This window comes from Pinus tabuliformis, chromosome X (genome assembly GCF_031772625.1).
Source record: "Pinus tabuliformis cultivar Carrire ecotype Pingquan chromosome X, CPIR1, whole genome shotgun sequence".
In the NCBI taxonomy this organism is placed as follows: domain Eukaryota; kingdom Viridiplantae; phylum Streptophyta; class Pinopsida; order Pinales; family Pinaceae; genus Pinus; species Pinus tabuliformis.
Window position 1 is genome coordinate 408,821,070 of NC_142308.1, and position 25,561 is coordinate 408,846,630.

At 41.0% G+C, this 25,561-nt stretch overlaps 1 protein-coding gene across 2 annotated transcripts in view; it reads left to right on the plus strand.

The window, feature by feature from the left end:
• The window catches only part of LOC149140254 (DUF21 domain-containing protein At1g55930, chloroplastic-like), a 401,995-nt gene extending 376,812 nt beyond the window's left edge, over positions 1–25,183 (plus strand). The window contains exons 14-15 of one of the 2 annotated variants that reach the window (XR_016264118.1): positions 24,205–24,894; positions 25,015–25,183. Coding sequence is in view for 1 of the 2 variants with exons in the window: in XM_089446847.1 (XP_089302973.1) it covers positions 24,205–24,750 (546 nt within the window). In the remaining variant the exon portion in view is untranslated. Of the gene's footprint in view, positions 1–24,204 lie in introns of both variants that reach the window. The other variant, XM_089446847.1, reaches the window with a different exon arrangement.
• Positions 25,184–25,561: the final 378 nt, after the last annotated feature.

The window sequence follows — 25,561 nt, forward strand, 5'->3', positions numbered from 1 at the left end:
AGAAGAGGATATACCCCTGGTCCATTCACCCTTGGTCAAATCAGCATGGCCTAACCAAAGTCCTGTATGGCTTCTGAGGTGAATTTCATTTATCTCCTCCAGTCAAATCAGCACAACCCAAGTCCTTCTGGCTTATTAGGAGAAGATCTATCCAATCCTGCAGTTGCCCTTGGGCCATTCACTCCCTGGTCAAATGACCCAGCTAAGTCCTTATGGCTTCTCAGATTATGGTTTGCACGATCCTACAATTCAACACTCCCTCTCAATGAGGGAGACATTTTGCATCACGCTAAGCTTGTCTCTGAGGTATACAAACTTCGCTCTAGACATAGGCTTAGTGAGAATGTCCGCAATCTGCTCGTCTATGTGTATGTATTGAAGCCTCACTGCTCCTTTTTGCACCATGTCTCGAATGAAGTGGTATTTGATCTCAATATGCTTCAATCTTTCATGGAAAACTAGATTCTCCGAAAGCTTAACACAACTTTGATTGTCACAAAATATCACGGTTGTCTCAAGCTATTGATCAAATAGCCCTGCAACTAGCTTCTAAAGCCACATTTCTTCCTAACTTGCGGCACTAGTTGTGATATACTCTGCCTGTGTTGTACTAATTGCGACAGAACTCTGCTTCCTACTAAACCAAGATATCATAGCTGATCCAAAGTTGAAGCAACACCTCAGAGTGCTCTTTCTATCCTCTGCACTCCTGGCCCAGTCTAAATCTATATATCCCTGCAACCTCTCTTCACCACTTGAGACATATCTCAAATAATATCCAACCATATCACACAGGTAGCTCAACACATGCTTTGCCGCAACCCAATGTATTTGTCTTGGCTCAACCATATATTGGCTCAAGGTGTTCACTGCAAAGCAAATATTGGGCCTAGTGTTAAGATGTAGCTATGGTCGGCATTTTTCATTGAAAACATGGAGAAGAAATGAATTTTTGTCACCCACAAGTCAGCTCAAATAAGCCCTATAAGTCGGCTCCAAGAGTACTTCATGTTGGCCCCATTAGGGCTAATCAGCCCTCACATGACGCCTATTTATATGAGCTCATCAACTCTCATTTCGTCCACCAATCAATCACAACATTTTGGTCTGCGATCAAAAACAAGTTCGTTCTTATATTACAGAATATATCCACACGTGCGAAGAGGATAATAAGGGATCTTTTGACTGCGATTTGTATCTCCTTCAAAGGTTCGCTGACTACAGTGACTTGGGATCATCTATACTTTTTCTATGTGATTCTTTTGTGGCCGAAAATTGCATAGAAGCTCACTCTCCTTTATGTGACATATTTTTGAAGTTGGCCGAGGTTTTTGAGACTAAGTTTTGGATAGTTCATTGGTGTTTATAGTGGGAACCAATGTTTTAAAACTCCGACTCGACCGAGGGTCAACTCCGACTCCGACTCCAACTCGGTATTGACTCGGCCGGCTTGATTTCAATGACTCTGTCGTTGTAAAAAATACATTAAATATTTATTTTTTATAAAAACACATAATTTTAAAAATGTTCATTCATGTTTCCATACACACAGCGTTAGAATATAGATACAAGACAACATATTATCAAAGTAGGCTCATGAATATATCCATTATATCAAAATGGCACCCAGTGCATTATCCAATACATACACGATGATGATATAGAGATCAAAACAAAAACACATAACCAAGGAGGCTATAAATGGCCTCTACAACAAAAGTCTGTGACCAATACTATTGGATACTGCTAGAGTTGCCAACATCATCTGGCTCAATGTTACTTGGGAGCGGGAGCAAAAGTGGGGAGCGAGAGCAAAAACGGGAGCGGGAGCGACATTTTCAGAAGCTCCTGGTTTGGGAGTGAATCTCAAAGGAGTTCGACAACCAATGTCACTAACATCAAGGTACATAGAGGGATTGGTGCTCTTGATTAAATACGAGTTCCATACCCTAATACATGACAAAATTCAATGGAAACATTGCAATCCTCCAATCCTGAAATCCTGAAAAACTGATAAGTCTGCTGGACTTTGAATGAAATCTAAAATTCTACTTTCTCCATATGAAATCCAATGAGGCCGGAACCACTCTCAAACATCTTGAGTCATTTCATGGTAATGTTAAAAATTTAAGTAAAAGGATGAAAAAGAAAATTAAGGAGAATGTCACTTTTACTTTAAGAATTTAACATTACCATGAAATTTGAATAGCATATCAATACTAGGAGAGGGGAGTGGACCCCAAATAGCACTTAACCAATTTAGAAAACACCTTGGATTCCCCAATAATCAGCGAAATGTTAAAAAAAAAAAAAATAGAAAAATCGTTGTTTTTTTGGGTGACTGGCCGGAATTAATGACTCAGCTGAGTAGATGCGAAAACGGTCGGGTTGACCGAGTCATTCATGACCTCCCGAACTGGTTTTTCTGTCGGGTCATAAAATTCTTCAATGACTCAGATCAACTCAACCGTTTCGGATTCGATTCAGCCGAATTTTAAAACAGTGGTGGGAACTTTGTCCTCCTATCACAGTGACTACATGCCTATATTTCAGCGTCCTTGTGCAGACCTTACTTGTTGGATAGAAGTGGAATTACTCTCCTTCTATGATTAGACTTTGATTGGGTATTTTATTGTTGACTATTTTGGATTTGGTGGAACATTTTGATGTACTATTTATGGACAAAATTTCTCTCATAAGAAAATAATTTATGGGTTTTCCCCTTGTGTGTTTTTCCCTGGCTATGAGCCTAATCTTGGTGTCTCTTGTTTCTTGCTTATTGTCTATTGTTCATTGTTTGCTGAGATCTCTATTTATTGCTCTGAAGAATTAATGGTTGAAGTTTTTCATGTATAGCTACTTGTTGATTAAAGGATAAAAGAGGAATTGTTTGTATCAATAAAAGTAGTTATCAACTATGAAAAACTATTCTAGTCATTGCATCACTAGAATTTCAACATTAACCAAGTACATCAAGGATCCAATCTGTTAGAGTCGGTCTAGTAGCCCTCCATCAGCGATCAAAGCTCTTTGCATTTGCATAAGTAGGTGTCTCATCAGTGTCATCTCATTGCATTCCATTAGGCATGCCATAACCCTGATGGAGGAGCTGGTGTCTTTATTCCCCTCTTGGCACTGCTGGATCAAGTTGTTTCTGTCAATAAACTCTTTCAAGGTTTCTTGTCTTGTCTTGAGGTCAAAAGTCCTAGGTCTAGGGTTTAGGTCCAACTTGTCTTTGAGGTCATGTCTTTAAAAGTCAATAAATGCCCAGCAGCTAAGTTACCAGGATTCGGATCCGGATTCGGATACGGATCCGCCAGTTTTTTGAAAAACCAGGATCCGGAAACGTCAAGGAAACGACAAGTACATGCAAATATAAAATATTTTAAAATTTAAAGTTTAAAAAAAAAAAAAAAAAAAAAAAAACATACGCTAATTTTTAAATATATAATTTTTACATACAGGAAACAATTATTATATAAATAATTTCAAACATAATATATCATTTATAAATATTAATTAAACATTAATTAAATTTAAAAAAAAAATTATATGTGAATTTTTAAATATATAACTCCAATATAATACTTTAAAAATAATTATTAATTTAATCATAATAGAATTAATACATTATTTATATATATTTAAACATTAATTATTAGTTATAATATTTATATTAAGCAAATTATTAAACTTAATTTTAAAACTTGAAAAAAAAACTTCAAAATTGATTAAATAAAAATTATTTTTAAACTTTATAATATCTAAATAACTTCTTACTTTTTAAACTTTAAAAATATCTAAATAAAAATTTAGATTTTAAACTTTAGAAATATGTAAATAAAAATTTAGATTTTAAATTTCAAAATAAGCTTTAAAATATCTGAATAAATGTGAGTGGATAATAAACTTCACGTAACCTCGTGCTGAAAAAAAAAGAACTTCACGTAACCTGCATTAAACTTTAAGGTTTATAATGTTTTGTATTAAACCTTATAATATGGTCAAATAACATAAAATAATAAATTGCAGACTCCCTAGTTTATTTTCGCGAACGTGGATTCATTAATCCGTTTCTGATCATTCCTTAATTGGCTTGCGCGGATGATTAAATTTTCTGTTTTGGAATTTTGTTTTGACATTTGCTGCAGATTTGTGCATTGACCTTGACGGTTTTTTACCCGAGAGACGCTGGACCGAATGGAAGTTTATTCGCAGACGCCAATTCATTAATCCATTTCTTATCATTCCTTAATTGGCTTGTGTCTGGATGATTAAATTTTTTGTTTTCGAATTTTGTTTTGACATTTGCTGCAAATTTGTGCGTTGACGTTGACGTTTTTTTACCCGAGAAGAGCTGGACGGAACGGATCTTTGCGGATCCGGATCCGAATCCGTCTCTGATCCGGGGATCCGCTGATCCATCCATTAGCCCTAACGGATCCGGTAACATAGCCCAGCAGGCCAGAGGGAGGACTATCAAAGTTTTTCTTCAAAAGATTTCATCTTGTACAGCTAAATTTTACCTTGGATTTAAAAACCTTGTTTTTAAAGACAAGGTCATTTTTTCTCATTTTTGTAAAAAGTTGTAAAAATTCAAAATTCTTCGAAAGTCAGCATGCAGCCCTAGTCCCCTTTGCCAAGATTCCTCAGAAGCTATCCCTGCAAAAATTGTCAAGAAAAAACATCAGTTCAACCAATTCCAGGACAAAAAGAAACCATACAGTCAGCAGCATTTAAATTTTGAAAAAGTGTCAAGTTAAAAACATTAGAAAGAGGGTTTGAGGGGAAATTAATTTAAATCAAGCCTATAAAGCCCCTCTCTCCCTCCATTTGATCATCATTTGCCTCTAAGCGATAGTGAAGAACGATTTGGAGAGAAATTGAGTGAAATTGTAGACAGAGACCGCGCGCGACCTGTCAAGACCTGCGCGCGACGTGTTGGGCCGGTGCGACGTGTCAGGGGGGTCTTACCAGTTGGGAAAATACACTGGCGCGACGTGTTGGGTGCGCGCGACCTGTCAAGACCTGCGCGACTTGTTGGGAATTCATCCACAAAAAATCGCCTATAAACTCCCAAACGACCCCAAAATTCTTCAAGATTGCAGGTAGGCCTCTGATCATCAAAGTATTTTGCTTGATAAAGAAAAATGAGCATGGGAAATGTGTTTTAATGCCATCGAGTTGAAATGAGAAGTTCATGTATATTTGCTTTAAAAATGTCAAAATGCAAGTAGAGATAGGGTTTTGTTTTGCTGCTCTCAAGGTCATCCCTTTCACTCCCATTTTTTCCCCCACATCCCAACCATCTCCCTTATCATTTTTACCTAATCTCCCTACCAAAAAATATCCAAGGCCCAACACCCTACCCATATCCCTAAAATCCAATAATATAACCTTAAACCCTACTTCCCATAAAATCTTTGCAAATGATAATGATATGATGTTGTATATGTCATGATTCCTTCCCTTAATTCCCTTTTTCATGTATTTTCCCTAATTCCCCTTAGAAGTCTCCCTTCCCTAACATCTCCCTTGTGTTATTTGTCCCCTTGAAGCAGCATTTCAAACAGGGAAAACCAGCAGGTCATTTGAGCAGAAGCAGCAGTACATTTCAGCCACTTTGCTCTTGAAACCATGTCAGAAACCGAAACCGACTATGAGCAAAGTGATGACCGTGAGTCAACACCAGAAGTTGAGGTACAAAGGAGGCCTCACAGGGGTGGTAAGAGTGGTCACCATGTGAGAGAGGAGCCCACCTCTTTGACTTATTTGCAGGCTTGTCCACTTGCAGTCACATGTTTCCGCTACCTCTCATGTTATGAATTTTGCGAGAGGATTTCTCAAATTCAGCACCATAGGGAATTGGTCTGCTTGTTTGTTTTGCATCTGCATGATGGGCATGTAAATCTTGCAGGGGTGGATTTTATATTGTCATCTGAAATTATTGCTCAAGCAACAGGGATACCCAATGTGGGAGAAGAGTGGAACAAGCGCAAACTGTTGGACAGATTTTAGTATGAGCCCTACATTAAACCTGCCTACATGAGGTACATGACTGGTATGTTTCCCTTCAGATTTTTGAGGGATGAGTATGCTCCCTTGATGAGGCTCATCATGCGTTATTTCACCTGTGAGGGCAGATTTTCATATTTGTATTCGTACCATATTCGCTTGTTGATGCATTTCACACGGGTACGGATGATGAACATACCATTTTTCATGTGCCGGAATATTGAGAAGATGGTGCCCTTGGTGCAGAGAAAGAGCCCAACACAGCAACACAGGAGTATCTATCATTATGGTTTGATCCAGCTTGTGGTCATACATCAGTTGGCTCAGCAGGGTATCACATGGGAGGATTTTATCTCTCGAGATTTTTTCACAGCATTAGCATCATCACCCCCTAAGGTTGTTCATGAGGAGGGAGGGCCTTCACAGCAGCATGATATTCTTGAGACCAGACATGTCAGCTCCCCTCCATTGGTCACATATCAGAGAGGCCACAGGGCCTTATTTGCATCAGCTAGGCGAGTATTATCTCCACACCAGGTGGAAGGGGTCTCGCCTTCTTCATCAACACCACGAGTGTTATCTCCACACCAGGTGGAAGGGGCCTCGTCTCCGACAGCAGCACAGGTACCAAAGAGAGGCAAGCAGCCCAAGATTGATGAGGGGCCATCAGGTGTTCCAGGCATAGAGGTTGTTGACCTTGATATCAGTTCTCCTAGCCTAGAGTCCAAGGAGATCATTCAGCACCTAACGGCTGAAAATGACTCATTGCAGCAAAGATTGGAAATGGAAAATTGGACAATCACCTACTTAGAGCAGCGCAACAAGCAACTTGAAGAGGAGCACACTCTTGATGAGTTGCGGAGGATCCATGAAGACCGCAACTTGGCGCGCAAGAGACCCGGTGATTTGGTACCCGTTGAGCGAGAGGCTATGCTTCTCCGGGTCAATGCTCATTTGGAGAGGCTGCTGGCCAAGGCCAACAAAGATAAGGACCTGCTCCGGAACATGAAAAACCACTATTGGGCCCGAATGCACTTATGCAAGGCGAAAATGAAGGTGATCCAAGGGCGGTTGGCTAAAGCACTAAAACGAAGGAAAAGGCCTGATCCCCTCCAAATCTTGGCTGAGGCTTCCTTGAAGGAGCATGATACTAAATGACTTAACTTCAGCACAAATTTCAAAAAAAATTGAGCATTTTTGGTCACTTGTGAATTTTTGGGCAAAAAACAGGTTTTCTCCACCAACACGTCGCGCGCCGCGCGCGACCTTTTCGATGGGCAACTCCATTTCGGGAAAACTCAGCATTTTTGGATTTGTCATGCAAAGATACACCTGCTCAGCAATTACCAAGAGATTTCATCAAGTTTTGAGCCTCCAGAAGGTCAAAAAACAAGCAAAAAATGACTTTCTGCCACCTTTTTGACACACAGGAAGCAGTTTTGGGAGATTGCAATTTTGGAGGGGCAAATGGCCACCAAATTCAGAAATTCCACTTGGGTTGGAAAGTAGACATCCAGACCTTTCCAACAAGCCCACTTTTGCCTCATTTGGACACCTGAAAGTGCCTCAAAAGCAGCTCCAAAGGCGCGCGACCTGTTCAGGATCAGGGCGCGATGTGTTGGGCAGTTTTCACAGAAATTTACCTACAGCTCAGCAAAATGCAGTTTTGACTGGATTTGACTTTTTGGAGTGAATTTTGATCCTCCTTGTTGTAAATGATGTAACTTCATGATATTTTGACACTTATTTATCTCTTCTAGAAGATTCATTCATGTGATAGGCAAAAATTTAATGAATGAATTGGTTTCCTAGTTTATAGAGGCAAGTTGTTTTGACTGCCTAGTTTTTAGTGCTCAGTTTGGAATTGGTTGAAACAGCTCCTAGGATAGTGAGCTCGACCCCTAGAGGCAAGGAAAGATGTTAGATTGCCTATATTATGTACTTTCTTGGTCATTTTCATGGTTGGACTCTTGAGGGAGAAAGCTTCTATTGTATTACTCATTGTATCTCTGCAATTTTGGCAAAGGAAGAAAGACCAGGGTTTTGCAGTCCTTTTTTGGATTCCTGTGGTTACATGTATTGATGGTGTGTTTCTCTTTGTACTTGTAAGTTTGTTATGTGAATCATCTCCTTACTTTTCATTTTGAAAATTAGGCAAATGAAGTGTTAAAGTAGAATTCATGATTGCCATGCTCTGCTTTTAAGTTTGCTTAATATTTATGTTTTCATCTGTCTAAAGAGAACTCTTGAAAGTTTCTTGCTCTCTTTAGCCCCTCACCGGTCATTCCTATCCATTCACTTAATTCAAAGGCATCAATACAGTCTCCTACCTTGCCCCAAAGAACCCCCTGCAAAAACTTTGTCCAATCCCCGCACCCAAAATTGCCTTTCCCCGATTTTCCACCAAAATCCTAAAACTTCCCAATTCAAACCTTTTTATCAGTTTACTAGCCTAAAATCAGTGTTTCCTTATTGGTTATCTCGCCCGTTGAAGATCTTTACCGAGATATACCGGAGAGAGCCCTCTCCTGCCCCGTAGGGCTAGCTACGAGGCTAAGTGGTTTGATGTTACCTTGGAGTTTGCCTTTCTCAGCCTGAGGTGAAATTTCAAGCGCTAACACAATCAACTGCTTGTACATCGTGGGATCCACTAAATCTGAATCTGAAGTAGAATCACTTAGCTTCTTCAAATTGATCACCATAGGTGTAGCCATGAACTTGTAGTCTATCATACCGAATTTTCTCAAAATATGGACAATATACTTCCCATGTTCGAGGAAGATCTCATCAGGTCTTTGCCACACCTCTAATCCCACGAAATAGTGCATCATGCCAAGATCCTTCATCTCAAACTCTAAGGCCAACTTCCTCTTGCACCCGACAATGAGTCTCTCTGCCCCTGTGATGAATAGATCATCGACATACAACACCAAGATTAAAGGATCACCATCAACAATCATGTAGTAAAGGTCAGGATCTGGAACACTCTTAGTGAAGCCTAAACTCATCAAATATCCGCCAATCCTATAATATCATGCACTAGATGCCTGCTTGAGTCCATACAAAGCCTTCTTCAATCTGCAAACATGGGACTCCTTCCCATGTACCTTGAAGCCCTGAGGTTGCTCTATGTACACTTCCTCCTCAATTACACCATTAAGGAATGTAGTCTTTACATCCATCTGATGTATCTTCCAACCCATAACAGAAGCAAGAGAAATAATAGTTCTAATAGAAGTGTACCTAGCAACTGGAGCAAACATCTCCTCATAGTCCACTCCCTCTTTCTAGAAGAACCCTCTTGCCACAAACGTCACTTTGTACTTTTTTATGCTGCCATCTGCTACATGCGTGATCTTATAGATCCACTTGGAATTTACCACTGACTTTCCTTCTGGTCTCAGAACTATCTCCCACACATCATTTTTCATGATGGACTAATACTCCATCATGGCATCCTTCCAAACTTGTTGGCTTGCTGCCTCCTCATAATTAGAAGGCTCAGAATCAATGATGTGGCTCATCAATGCCATATAACCCAAGTACCTTTGTGGTCGCCTTCTCTCCTTGAAAGTACCACAAGGAGCTACATACCCCTCTACATCTTGCAAAGTGTCACGAAGCCACACTTGGCTCTTTCTGGTTATTGTAACATCTCTCGATGGGTCCACTAGTTTTGTTGGTTCTATTGACTCCTCCTGATCATCTAAAGCATGAACATCCGTCGAAGCCTCTTGCTCCTCACTGTTAATCTCCATGTGGTACTCTCTAGACCTCATGAAGGCTACCTCATCAAAAGTAACATCCCGACTAACCTCAACCCGATGTTGTCTTGCCATGTAGATCCTGTAGGCCTTCAAAGTCTTGTTGTATCACTCAAAAGTACCCTTCTTCCCATCGCCCAGATGGTTCTAGCTTGTTCCTCTTCTCCTTGGGCACATGAACATACATTGGACAACCAAAGTTCCTCAAATGACTTACCTTTAGCTTCACTCCAGTAAATGCCTCGTCAAGAGTCTTGTCCTCCAATATCCTTGAGGACTCTAGTTATGAACATAAATAGTTGTGTTGGCAGCCTCTGCCCATAAGAACATGGGTAGATCCTAATCATGAATCGCCTTCAACGCTTCCACGATAGTCTTGTTATTCCTTTCCACAACTCCATTTTGCTGAAGATTGTAAAGAACTATCCGTTCTCTCTTGATTGTTGATTTGGGGTAGCATCGGATGTGCTCTAGCCATGAAAATTGGTGGAGAAGCACATGAGATCTCCAATACCCAGAAATGGTTTGGGCAGATTCTAAACAGTTTGGGAGATCTTAAAATTATTAATATTTTTAATGGAGTCCCTAAGTCTAAACTTAGGGAAAATAAAATATTAATGTGAATTAATATAAAACTGTTTTAGAAGGGTCCAAAAGTCATGGATCAAGCCAGAGTTAATCTTAGCCATTGATTAGGGACTTAATCTCGGCCGTTGAATTGTCAACGAGAAAAGTATAAGAGGAGGTTTGAGGGTCACTTGGAAAACACACCGAGTTGATCAAGAATTCGATTTTCTCGGGCAGGGCTTGCTAAGGAAATCAAAGGAGTGATCAGAGTTGCAGCTGAGGGGCAGTGAATACGGACGCAGAGAGGTTACCGAGAGCATCAACGTAGAATCCAGGAGAGAGGGACGCAGAGCCAGCTAGAGGCCACGCAGAGCCAGTCATGGCCCACGCAGAGGCAGCGAGGAGTTGCGCAGTGCCGAAGAGAGCTAGCATGGGTGACGCAGAGGCTCTAGAGGCTGACGCAGTGCCTCCAGAGGTTGACGCAGGGCGAGTTGGGGTGACGCGGTCCCTAGAGGCAGACGCTAGAGATTTCGTTGGGATTGTTCATATGGGGTTTTAGCCAGAATATCTGTCTCCGACTAAGAGATACTATTGTTAAGATCATTCTCTGTTGGGTGAGCTGGTTTGGCACCTAGATTGTATTCTGAAACTGCTTAATAATAAAACCCTCAGATACCTGCACTGGTTTTCTTGCATTGGGTTTTTTTCCTGGGACATTGATCCAAAAACAACGGTGTCACTTGTGTGCTTGTTTTTTCCTTCTGTTGATGATTTGTAATGTGTTGAGCATGTACTTGTATTTATTTTCAATATTTACATGGTAAATAACTTGTTAATTAAACAAAACAAGTAGGCGGAAATAAATCAAAAAGTACATGACGGATTTCTAACAATTAGACATAGAAATTCCAACATCGTATCAGAGCGAGGTTGCAGATCACAGGAGAACTGAGGGCATCAGCCGAGCAGAGTAGCAGCAACAGCAGAAACAACTGTCCCGAGTGATAGAAGTTGTTCTTAGCAGAGAAGCAGTAAGGAAGGGGTAACATAGTGCCTGCGTCATCAAGTTTGAGCTAGGAGGAGGATTAGCGCAGTGGCAGAAGGGAGCAGACCTGACCTACACAGTGCCCGGCCATCTTTCTCAGTCATGAAGGATTGACGCTCGTGGCTAGGAGGTGCGGATTTTGCTAGTGTCGGGATTGTGTAGAGCCTAGAAGCTCTAACCTTCAGTTTGTTGAGGCATAGGAGCCTGTGGGTAAGTTGCGAAGTGAAGCTGGTGGGGCACTGTGGCTAGAACAGTACCTAACAGGGCAAGACCAAGGAGGAGGGAGTTGTTGTCGAGGACTTCTAGCCAAGAAATCCGAATCAGTGGTGCAAATGCACTAACGATCGGAGTGAGGGCATCTCGACATTGGCAGAGGGGTTTCCAAGAGGGAAATCAATGCTCAGAGGGAGTCACACCAAGAACTTTTAGAAGGGAAGTAGAGGAGCAGTGAAATGGCAGTGAACAGGGTAAGAGACCAGGACACACTGGACGGAGCCTCAATCTTCGTAGTCTAGAAGGCCAGAATCTTGTCCATTCTAGATAGGAATCGTCTCAAGCACTTCGCCTTGAAGACAATAGTGATCCCAGTTAACCCGGTTTAGAACGACAAGTACGAGGAGGCAATGGCGAGGGCCAAGAGCATCATCCTTGACAGGGTCAAGGACCATGTAGTACCACATATTGCCAAAAAGGAAACGGCAAATGCGATGTGGGAGGCCCTGCCGAAATTGTATCAGCATACTTGCATGCAGAGGAAGATGCTACTAGAAAATCAACTTCAGTCATACCAGATGCAGAAAGGAGAACAGATTGACACCTTCCTCGGTCGATTGAAGGAGATCCGGGATCAACTGACTTCCATAAGGGCCACGTCGAATCAAGAATTGATGGCGAGGACAGCCCTGAACACAGTCTCAGAAGACTAGGAGGTGTTTATCTAGAGCATACTGGGCAGGTCGACACTCCCAGATTGGGAGGAACTGTGAGCGGCTCTTCGCCAAGAAGAGATCAGAAGGCTGACCAAGGTGGGAAGCAGCAACAAGGGGGTCATAATGAAGAAGGAGGAAGAGGAGGATGTTGCCCTAGAATCTGAGGGAAAGAAGGAGAAACAGAAGAAGAAGGACCTCTCCAAGGTCAAATGCTTCCACTGTGGGGAACTGGGTCACTATGCGAGCCAGTGTCCAAGGAAGAAGAGAAAGGGAGAGGCTTTCGAGACCAAGGCTGTGCCAGCAAGGGCGAAGAAGGAAGTGGAGACAAATGATAGCTGTGCCATGAGTGCTCACACGCCACTTGAGAGGAAGTGGGGAGACATCGAGTTGTAGTCAGACGGACTACAGGCGATGAGGGGCAAGATCCTCGAAGTACCCAGCCTCTTGGATTATACCTTGCTACGGGAGCCCCGAAGAGGAGTAGTAATACTAGCGGATGTCAGTAGAGATGGATGCAGATGGAGTGATAAAGGGAGCTATAGTGTAGGATTCCCAGGACAGCGTGAGGCAGCAGTGCGAGATGCATGGAGTTGTTGCAGTAGCGCAGAGGTCAGAGAAGGGGCACTTGTCAGCGACAGAGGGAGTTTCAACATCATGGGTGTCTCTAGCCTGACAGAGATGTCAGAGTTGGGAGATCAGTTACTTACTTCTCAGTAACTGAGTTGCAGTGCAGCAGTTAGCAGTGGCAGTGCTATGGGCAGCACGATGCAGCATGATGAGAGGGGCTGTCGTACGGATGCAACAGTGGCAGTGGCAGGGCCATGGGTAGCAGTACAGAGGATGTTGGGTAGCAGGCCTAGCATCAGCACCAAGACCGATGCTGGATGATCAGGGTGATGCTCAGTGAAGAGTATTACTAAAGCACAGTCCTCGCTAAGAGGGAGTGTTGATTTGGGGTAGCATCGGATGTGCTCTAGACACAAAAATTGGTGGAGAGGCTAAAGCACATGAGATCTCCAATACCCAGAAATGGTTTGGGCAAGTTCTAAACAGTTTGGGAGATATTAAAATAATTAATATTTTTAATGGAGTCCCTAAGTCTAAACTTAGGGAAAATAAAATATTAATGTGAACTAATATAAAATTGTGTTAGATGGGTCCAAAAGTCATGGATCAAGCCAGAGTTAATCTTAGTCGTTGATTAGGGACTTAATCTCGGTCGTTGAATTGTCAATGAGAAAAGTATAAGAGGAGGCTTGAGGGTCACTTGGAGAACACACCGAGTTGATCAAGAATTCGATTTTCTAGGGCAGAGCTTGTTGAGGAAATCGAAGGAGTGATCAGAGTTGCAACTGAGGGGCAGTGAATACAGAAGCAGAGAAGCAAAGAGGGTACCGGAGCATTAGCGCAGAAGCCGGGAGAGAGGGCCGCAGAGCCAGTCAGGGCCCACGCAGAGGCAGCCAGGAGCTGCGCAGTGCCAGAGAGAGCCAGCGTGGGTGACGCAGAGGCTCTAGAGGCTGACGTAGTGCCTCCAGAGGCTGACGCAGGGCGAGTTGGGGTGACACTGGGCCAGAGAGGCTGACACAGTCCCTAGAGGCAGACGTTGGAGATTTTGTGGGGCAGATTGGAGCTGAGAGCTATGGGATTGTTCATCTGGGGTTTTAGCCAGAATATCTGTCTTCGATTGAGAGGTACTACTGCCGAGATCATTCTCTGTTGGGTGAGCTGGTTTGGCACCCAGATTGTATTCTAAAACTGCTTAATAATAAAACCCTCAAATAGCTTCACCGATTTTCCCGCATTGGGTTTTTTTCCAGGGACATTGGCCCAAAAACAACGGTGTCACTTGTGTGCTCGTTTTTTCCTTCAGTTGATGATTTGTAATGTGTTGAGTATGTACTTGTATTTATTTTCAGTATTTACATGGTAAAGAACTTGTTAATTAAACAGAACAAGTAGGCAAAAATAAATCACAAAGTACATGAAGGATTTCTAACAGTTAGACTTAGAAATTCCAACATTGATCCTTGCGTCCTTGCAGAAATGACTGAAGTCCCTGGAATTATACTCCCCTCGATTATTTGACCTCAAAACTTTTATCTTCCTTCCCATCAAGTTCTCCACCTGAGCTTGGAACTCCTGGAACTTGTTGAAAACCTCATCCTTGGTCTTCATGAAATAGATCCAATTTTTCCAGGAGAAATCATCAATGAATGTCACATAATATAAGTAGCCATTCAAGGAGGATGCATTTGTAGGTTCACATATATCTGAATGTACAAGATCCAAGATCCCCTTGGATCTACTATCTGTTGACACCTAATCCTTGTGATTGGGTGAATTTATGTAAATAGATAAATAGGAAATATGAACAGTCATCGGGAGACGAACTGAACAGTCTTTCCCTCATGTATATAATGAAGACCTACCTGATGGAATAGAACAGTGGAATCATTTTTGCCTTATGGAGTTACTGCCTAGCCTGACATGGTATCAGAGCCAGCTCCTTTTTTAGCTCTTATGTCTCTTGTAACTCCCTAGTCTGCTCTCCATATAGCTGAGTTGCTCCTCCATATAATTAGCTGCTCCTGACATGGTAGCTGCCCCACTGTCCAGCGTTGTCCATACTGTCCATATTGCCCCACTGTCCAGTGCTGTCCATACTATCCATATTGTCTATGTGCGTTAAAAAATTTTTGAAGGGCCTGTGATTTTGTTTCTCCATCACCTTGCAGTCTTCTTCCAGCTGCTCGTTCAGTCCATCTATTTCACAATCCTTCCTGTTCATTTCTTGAATGGCAATCCGTCTCATGCTCTCCACGACGTCCACGTTTACCAGCTTACGTTTCTTCCCTACCGCCCATCCCCACGGATAAACCATCGAGTCGAAGTCGGGAGGAGGCAGAAGTGCTTCTGCCGGTGTCCTATCCTTCCTTTTCGGGCCCAGGGATTTCAACCCGGGCCTCCACAGCTCGACCCCTTCCTGGCAACTTCCAAAACCCCGTTCCATAGAAGCTCGGCAACTCAACAGAAATTCCTGCTAATGTTGCCGTTCCCGTGTAATTGGAGAGGGATACGAAAGAAAGAATGTGGTGCTGGAATGTGGCCAGCTCCTCCTGCTCCTGCTCCTGCGTTTTAAAGAGAAAATGAGACATGTGGGTTCATGCACCGCGGATGGCAAGCAAGGCCACCTTCAAACAACTTCCTGTGACCGTACGCGAGCGTCCTGAGGATTTGCATACGAGAAGCTACCGTGCCTTCCGCTTCTTCATTGCCATATGACCGCGTGCTTGTCCCTGACCTGGACATGGCAGACTTCTTGCTAGCAAAGGTCATTTTGCAAAGCATGAGAAGTTTAAAAAACAAAAACGTCAATAGACTAGTTTTATTTGCAAGTCCACTAGTAAAGTCTTATTTGAAAACCAACATTTTTTTTGGTATAACCGCATGGATATGGACAAAGGGATGACTTCATGTATTTCTAAGAGGGTTTGTAACTTGTGATATTGAGAGTCCAAATACGTCTGGACTACGTTCTTCGGCCTTTTAGTGGACGCAGTGCTTTACGCTATTGAGGATATTTTTTTTGGACTTAATATACTGCCATATTCTATACTTTAAAGTTGTGCAGATGAATGTGAATTGACATTTGAGTTTGTTGTCCAGTCACATCAGAATTATATTTTTTCCCCATTAAGAGTAAAAGTTTTGCAGCAGAAGTTTTTTTTTACTACAGTATGCATTCAATCATATCCATGGTGGGAATAGTTCTCATTGGCAAGGAGAACTATCCTGAATGGTCCCGGATGATAAAACACGCCCTCATTTTCAATGAGTTGTGGAAAGGAGTGTGTGTCGGAGACGGAGACAATGAACCAGTACAGCCTACCTCAGACAAAGAGCTCGTCATTTGGGAAAACAAGAACAGCAAAGCTTATGCATTAATTGCAGCATCTGTAAATGAAGAGGTGAGTCGCCATATTTCTTCATATTCAACTGTCTTTGAAGCCTTACAAAAGTCGAAAGAACTCTATGACTCACATTCTGCACTTGAAGTTGTTCAACTCATGATTAAACTCTTCACTCTTGAACTGCAAAACAATGATCCTCTTGCTCTTACATCTGAAGTAAAGTCTATAATGCATGATATCAAATCTACTAAGGTTGAATTGGATATTCCTCTTATCGCTTTTCTCAAGGCACTTTATCCTACTAACTCCAATTATCTTGAGTCATTACAAGCAAATGGAAACCTCAAAGATATAACCTTTGACTCTCTTGTGAAAAAGTTTGTTGAAAGAGAGAAAGATTTTGGAAAGAAGACAGCCCCTGAATCTTCTGAAGAGTTTGTGTGCCTTGCTCATAAAGAAAAGCATCTTGCTCAAGATTCTACAAGAGAAAGAGGTGGTCGAAGAGGAAGAGGAAGATATTTCAGAGGCAGGGGGGGCAGACATTCTCAATGAGAAAAGGCAGATTTGCACTGCATTCGCTGCAAAAGAAATGGATCACATGATGCCTTTACATGCAAGCTACCATGGGACAAAATTGAGCAGAAAAGAAACCAACAGAAAGGTAAAACTGGTGATACAGACAAAGGTAAAGCACCTAAATCCGCTCACTATGTTGTGGCACAATGTAACATTGGAGTAAATGAAGATTTATTTAATGCTTCACTTGCTTCTTGGAAAAATGATTGGTTGCTTGATTCAGGAGCAACCTGCCAGATGACTCATAGAAAAGATTTTTTTGAAGATTTCACTGACAATGTTGATGGAGCAGTATACTTTGCAGATCAATCAAAAATCAAGCTGTCAGGGCTTGGCACAATCAAGCTTAAACTACCTGGTCTTCCAGACTTTCTTCTGCATCATGTTCTATATCTCCCACAACTCAAGAGAAACTTGTTGACCTTGGTCCACATCCGCCAGCAAGGTCACTCCATTCATATGTTTGATGGCAAGCTTGAGGTAAGAAAAGCATCTGACCACTCACTTGTCATGAGGGGAATAGAAGAAGAAAGGCTTCTCAAACTGCAAGGAACCTCTGCTCATGCACAACATTTTTCATACAATTCTCATCATGAAGAAGGTACACTTCCATCAAGTTTATTATGGCATGCTAGATTTGGACATTTGAACTATGACAGTATCTGCTTGTTGAAGAAAAATGGTGTTGCTGGTTTGCCTACAATTCCTAGGAAACTTAAGCAATGTGTGCTTGCATTCTAGGAAAGCATAGCAAACAGTCTTTTCATGATTCACATTCAAGAGCACATAGAAAACTTGAACTCATTCATTCAGATTTATGTGGTCCAATGCTTATTCCTTCTGCAAATGGAAATAAATATATCATGACATTTATTGATGACTACACCAGAATGTGTTGGGTTTATTTATTGAAGAACAAATCTGATGCTTTTCAAACATTCAATAATTTTCATAAATGAATTGAAAATGATGCACAATCTCATATTGGATCTATTCGCACTGATAATGGAAAAGAATACACATCAAATGAATTTGAAAACTATCTTCGCCAACATGGGATCAAACATCAAACAACTGTGCCTTATAATCCCCAACAGAATGGTGTAGCTGAAAGAATGAATAGGACAATTTTAAATATGTTACCATCCATGCTCTTCTTCAAAAATGTAAAGATAATGTTTTGGGCTGATGCTATTCTATGTGTTGCATATATAAAGAATAGATGTCCATCTAATGCTATAAGAAACAAGACTCCATATGAAATGTGGTATGGACATGTTCCTTCGGTAAAGCATCTCAGGGTCTTTGGTTCCACCTGTTATGCCTTGATACCAAAGGTACATAGAAACAAACTTGGTGCTAGAAGTCGTAAGTGTATCTTTCTGGGATATTCAAACACCTCCAAAGTATACCGTCTCTATGATGAAGTAAATAAAAAGTTTGTTCTATCTAGAGATGTAATTTTTCTTGAATCATCCAAAACTGACAATGTTGTTGAGCGGCAACTTGATCGCTTGGATAGATTCGCAAAAGCAAAATCATTTCAAGAATTTGATAATCAAATTCCACATTTTGAAGGGGGGATTCCTATATTAGATCAACATGTGGAATCTTCTTCTGAAGAACACTCTCCCCGTCATGAAACTCCAACAATGGATGATGCTTTAAGTGATGTAATTGATAGAATTGGGAGACTCAATCTTGATTCAGTTCCAACTCAATCAACGGAGCAGCCTGGACCATCTGAGAAAGGTCCCCCAAAGTGGCTAACAAAGACACTTGAAAGTGTTCATCCTGATGAAGTTGGAAAGACAGGAACCAGAAATTCAAACCGGCAAAATGGAGGTGATGTAAATGACTTTAATTCACCTGTTGATATGGATGTTTCTTATGATTGTGAATTGAACTTGTCTACAGATTTTGAACCAACTTCCTTCAAAGAAGCTACTTCTCATGATGAATGGAAAGAAGCGATGCAAAAGGAGTATGATGCCCTCATAAAGAACGGCACTTGGAAGCTGGTTGATCCTCCATTAGGAACCAAACCAATTGGCTGCAAGTGGGTCTACAAGAACAAGTATAAAGTTGATGGCTCACTTGACAAGCACAAACCTAGGCTTGTGGCAAAAGGTTTTGCACAGAAGGAAGGGGTCGATTATGAGGAGACTTTTTCCCCCACAGCGAAATGGGCTACCATCCGGACACTCTTTGCACTAGCAACTCAGAATGGTTGGAAGGTCCATCAAATGGATGTAAAAATTGTTTTCTTGAATGGAGATCTAAAAGAGAATGTTTTTATGTCCCAGCCTGAAGGATTTGTTGTGAAAGGACATGAATATAAAGTATGCAAACTTGTGAAGTCCTTGTATGGCCTCAAACAAGCACTGCGAGCCTGTATGAAAAACTAACTGAGCATCTTCTGAAACTCAATTTCAAACATTTTGATCTTGATGATGCAACTTTATTTGTCAAGAAAGTTGGCAAAACAGTTGTATATCTTGTGGTATATGTAGATGATCTTTTGATGACAGGGAACAATGAAAGCTACATTGCATCCATAAAGAAGGAATTGGGGAAAAGTTTTGAAATGACTGATTTGAGCTATGTTCATTACTATCTTGGCATTGAAGTAACCCAACATCCAAAGTCCATATTTCTTTCTCAAAAGAAATGCGTTGGAGATCTGTTGAACAGGTTTGGCATGAGAGAGTGCAATCCTCTTACTACTCCAATGGAACAAAACTTAAAGCTCACATCTATTGAAGGAAAAGAATTTGAGGATGCAACAAAGTATAGATAGCTTGTAGGAAGTCTCAACTACCTAACTACTACCAAACCAGACATTTCGTTTGTTGTTGGAATCCTCTCCAGGTTTATGCAAAAGCCTTGTGAGGGACATTGGTCTGCTGCAAAAAGAGTTTTAAGGTACTCGAAGGGAACTCAAGACTTTGGAATCAAGTATACACAGGTGGACGACTTCAGTTTGATTGGATACTCTGATTCAAACTTCGATGGAGACAAAGAAACTCGGGTATCAACTTCAGGATATGCTATGAGTCTTGGATCAGGAGCTGTCTCCTGGAGATCACGCAAACAATCAGTTCCAGCAAATTCCACAACAGAAGTAGAATACGTGGCAGCGGCTGAAGCAAAAAAAGAAATTGTGTGGCTCAAGAAAATTCTTGAAGATTTGCAGGTAAAACAAGTACAATCAACTCCACTCATGATTGACAATACCTCTGCAATAAAGTTGGCCAAGAACCCAAAGTTCCATGATCGAACGAAGCACATCAATACTAAATATCATCTGATTCGACATCATGTTGAGGCCAAAACAATCCATCTCCGTCATTGTTCCACAAATGAGCAAATTGCAGACATCTTCACCAAAGCGCTTGGAAGAGAAAAGCTTGAACAATTCAGAGTGATGCTTGGACTCACCAACATCCCTTCAGATTAAGGGGGGGAAATGTTGACACCTAATCCTTGTGATTGGGTGAATTTATGTAAATAGATAAATAGGAAATATGAGCAGTCATCGGGGGACGAACTGAACAGTCTCTCCCTCATGTATATAATGAAGACCTACCTGATGGAATAGAACAGTCGAATCATTTTTGCCTTATGGAGTTACTACCTAGCCTGACACTATCATAGCTTGAAAACAATCCCTTGGCGTTCTTGCCAAGTGCACAATCCCTGCAAACACCATCATGTTCTACTTGGAGCTCTGGAAGACCTGCAACTGTCTTCCTTAATGTAGGTAAAACCCTGTAATGGAGATGAGAATGTTACTTTGGGGTAGCATCGGATGTGCTCTAACCACGAAAATTGGTGGAGAGCTAAGTTGCAGGAAACGCAGGTACAGGGTCCGTTTCCGTACGGAAACGAAACGGAAACGCGTTTCCGCGTACCGTACGGCCTGGAAACGCGTTTTTGGACGTACGGGCACGTTTCCCGAAATGGAAACGTGCCCGTATGGCCGGAAACGCGTTTCCAGGCCGTACGGGCCCCGTTTCCCCAAAAAAATACTTGTTTTTTAAATTTTTTTTTTTTCTAATTAGTTTTTAAATTTTTTTAGGGTTTCTAAGCTGTTCTAGAAACCATTTTAATCTTAATGTTAAAATGTTTAAGTAAATGTATCATTAATGCTTTATGATTGCACATATATATATTAATAATTTTTAAATGTTTTTAATATACATATATATATATATATATTATTATATATATTCACGTTTCCCCGTTTCCAAAATTTGGGGAGGTTGCGTTTCGTTTCGCTTCCGCGTTTCGTTTCGCTTCCCCGTTTCCCCGTTTCGTGCAACTTAGGTGGAGAGGCTATAGCACATGAGATCTCCAAGCACTAGAAATGGTTTGGGCATAATCTAACCAGTTTGGGAGATATTAAAATAATTAATATTTCTAATGGAGTTCCTAAGTTTAGACTTAGGAAAATTAAAATATTAATGTGAATTAATATAAAACTGAGTTAGAATGGTCCAAAAGTCATGGATCAAGCCAAATCTAATCTTAGCCATTGATTAGAGATTTAATCTCGGTTGTTGATGGACCAACGAGAAAAGTATAAGTGTAGGCTTGAGGGTCAGTTGGAGAACACACCAAGAGAGATCAAGAACTTGATTTTCTAGGGCAGGGTTTGCTGAGGAAATTGAGTGAAGTGATCTGAGTTGTAGTTGAGGGGCAGTGAATACATAGCAGAGAGAGAAAGTACCGGGAGGATCAACGTAGAAGCCAGGAGAGGTTGACGCAGAGCCAACTAGAGGCCACGCAGAGGCAGCCAAGAGCTGCACAGAGCCAGAGAAGGGGCCAGCGTGTGAGACGCAGAGGCTCCTGAGGCTGACGCAGAGCCCCGAGAGGCTGACGCAGGGCCAGAGAGGCTGACGCAGGCCCTAACCGCAGCGCTAGGAGATTTTTGTGAGACAGATTGGAGCTGGAGAGCTAGATAGGGTGACGCAGTCCCTATCAGAATGACACAGAGCAGCGGAAGCTACATTGTTGTTGTGGATCGTTCATCCGGTGATTTAGCCGGAACATCTGTCTCCGACTGAGAGGTACTACTGCTGAGGGCATTCTCTATTGGGTGAGCCATTTTTGGCACCTAGGTTGTATTCTGAAAACTGCATAATAATAAAACCCTCTGAATAGCTGCACCGGTTTTCCCGCATTGGGTTTTTCCCGTGAACATTAGTCCAAAAACAACGGTGTCACTTGTGTGCTTGTTTCTTTTAGTTGATGATCTGTATGTGTTGATATTGTACTTGTATTTATTTTCAGTATTTACATGGTAAATAACTTGTTAAGTAACTGAACAAGTAGGAAGAAATAAATCAGATAGTACAGGAAGAATCTCCAATGGATAGAATTAGAAATTCCAACAGAGAAAATCTTTGATGCCATAAACTCACACTGTCATGTACCAATGCCTGGGTTGATCATCCTACAATCTTTATAGACCTCCCTCTCGAACACCAATTACTTCTGCTAAGTCAATGCTTGAGCCCTTAGGTCATATAAGAACTTGACCATCCATAAATGCAACTCGATAACCTCTATCTTCTATTGTTGAGATAAAGAACAGATTCTTCTTCAATCCTAGTACATACAAAACATCTCTCATGTGTATTGAATCTCCAGACTCCAGCTGAAACGAAGCTGATCCAACTCCTTTCACTGCATAGTTGGCATTGCCTCCAAGTTCCACCTGTAATGCTGAATCCCTTTCTGTCAAATCTGTGAGAGCATCTTGAAAACAAGTCATGTGCCTAGAAGCACCACTGTCCACCAACTAGATATCACTGCTATTGGTAATAGTGCCAGAAAGAGCATAAACAAATACTTTCTCCTCAGCGCCCCTCTAGTTCTAGAATAACTTCCTTCTAAAGATTGGTAACACTCTTCAAACTGTCTTCCATTCTCAGACTTGGCAACATTTGGCAAGAGATTAAATAATCTAGTCAAGCTGCGAAACACTTGTCTCTTAGGCCGACTTCAATGGCTGCCCTTTCAAAAAAGTTCTGAAACCATGTTGATTTTTCAACAAGAGCAAAGTAGAATAATTTTTGTCGCCAGATAATTGCTACCAAATGATTTTCACACATTATTCTTATGCCACTGATCATCGAGCAATTACACTACAGAGACTATCAACAGTAAATGCAGCAGAAACAATAAAGATCAAAGAAAGACAACCATGCATTATAGAGAATATTTTTATCCTTGGAAACCCAACCTTGGGAGAAAACCCAACTTTTCTTGGGAGAAATTATTATTCTGCAAGGTTTACAAATTAACAATTTGTCTAGAAATCTGTGCCAATTACAAATCCAAATACCAGTCAAAACCTGGTCAAAGTAGCAGCAAGTCAATGCTGGTCAAACAGTCAACCTGCGATCAAACTTGGGCCCTGCATCACCTGCGGTCAACTGTAGTCAAATTCCTGTGCTTGTGTGACCTTCCTGCAGCTCAAACAACTCTGGTCAAACTTGGCCCAAAACAATTTAGTCAACTCAGGTCAAACTCTGTCAAACAGAAAGAGAAACAGCTCAGTCAAACAATCAACTTGTCCTCATTTTCTCCACACGTACAGCTGTCGAAGAGACCTCAGAAAGATGAAGAAGAAACTCGCTTGGTGGAGAAAATGAGATGTCTCGACTTTCATCATCTATATATACTAGTTGAATGGGGATAAATTAACTCAAGGGACACACCCTTTCTTGCGCTGGGCCGACATGGTGTCCCAAAATTAAATTTTATTGTAATTTTCTTAGGCCAACTTGGATACCTCTTTGGCATGTGGGAATACCCCCGGATGCTACTGAAAAATCAGCAGTTATGGGGATGCAATCGATGCTCCTAATTCCTAAAACCCCATAATGAGTCTTCGAGATTTTATCATATACCATATAATAAAGTACTGTGTATGCTAGAAGTGGATTAATTTTCTTGATATTCTCTTCCGTTTTACCCATCTGTTCGCCACCATGGTATTGTTATAATGCATGTGCTGCTAACCATTAACCTTTTTAACTTTGTGGGTGTAAATAGTTCAAGGATTCATTAATTGTAATCGAATTGTTCATAGGTTTTCTGTTTAGTGAAGTAGACCTTGAGAAAAAGAAATTGCAATCATGGACATGAGCTTAAATATTTCTGGTTTGCTCTTCCTTAGCTTTACTGAGAGATAAGAAACTCTATGTAATGTATTTTCGTAAAAAAAAAAAATCTGCTTTGCATGTAGACTCTAAAGTGATTTCGTGTAACCCTGTTTTGATACTTTAGTTGCTCAAGGCGATGTTTACATAAGATTGCTAATTGCATTTTATTATTTTATTTTCTTTACTATTTTCCATTTACTGAAGACATTTTCTTTATTACAGATTTTAGCAGGAAATGCAAAAAAGGTTGATTCAGTTCGTTTTGAAGAGATTGATGGGGAAGAGAACAAAGACCATACAGTTAATCGTGCCTTTCCTCGCATTGTCAAGAGAACTTGGGAAGGTGCCTATGAGACAGTTGATTATAAAGAGCAGTCAAATAGTGTCACACCTATTATTCTGTCCAAGAACAGGGAAATGTGTCAGACACCACAAGCACACCCTTCAAATCGTTATGCCATTGCAGAAAATGTTGATACTGATGATGTAGAAGCTGAGACAAGTGTAGTGGAAATCTCTGAATTAACTGTCATTAGTCCCGAAGATTCTCATGTCAATATAGTCGAGGATGCTGATGTCCATATGGAGCAAACAGAGGACATAGATGTCACCTCAATTTCCTCCATAAGCACCTTGAATCAAAACTGCAAGCAAGATGAAAAGAAAGGGGAGAAAAAGAAGAAGAAGAGAAGAAAACAGCCAGTTGAAGGATCTCTTGGTAAAGATGACCAGGGCACTGTAGACTTGGGACACAGTGAGGCTGAATGATTAGCGATAACGCGTGGGACAGACAAGTTCAGTTATTAGTTGAATCTGATTATGATCTTAAATGCCTCGTGGCTTGTATACCAAGTTTATATGTTGAGTGGGCCCTGCAGTAAGTGAAAATGCAGTGAAATGCTTTTTATAAAGGTACAGATTAAATTTGTTTAGTTGGTTTAATATCTTTCCAAAATAATCATAGTTCTTTATGATGAAAACCATGTCTCTCCCAATTAGGCAGAATGCTAATGCTATTTTTGCCATTCTCAGTATTGACAAATTGGGAGAATGCTAATGCTATTTTTGCCATTCTCACAATTTCCATTCAGCGACTTTAGGTCAGCTTTAATTTGTCAGATCCTCGTGTTGAAACATGCTTGTAAATTACGGACCGTGCAAGAGGAGCAATGGTGTAAAAAATATAAAATTGAGAAACAAATTTTCGAGGATGTGGTTGGGCACCAACGGTCATTCTACCTTATTTTTGGGAACATGGTCAAAGAACAAACTATGTCTCTGTACCTACATTATTTGTGTGTCACTTGACAAAATATGCCTCGACTTTCCCTCAAAGAGATGATGATATACATAATTATAAGATGTTCATTTTTGCCTATAACGAGACACCATCTATTGTCCATACAACTTGTGCTTGTATTAATCAATTTTTTGGTTACAACATGACAAACTATCAACATTTGGTTGTAGTTCATAGTTTTTACCAGATTTAAACATGGAAAGAGATGAAGGTTCCTAACATTTCTATCATATAAGAATGCAGCATCCCTTTTGCGTTTACAAGGTCACTTTTCTATAT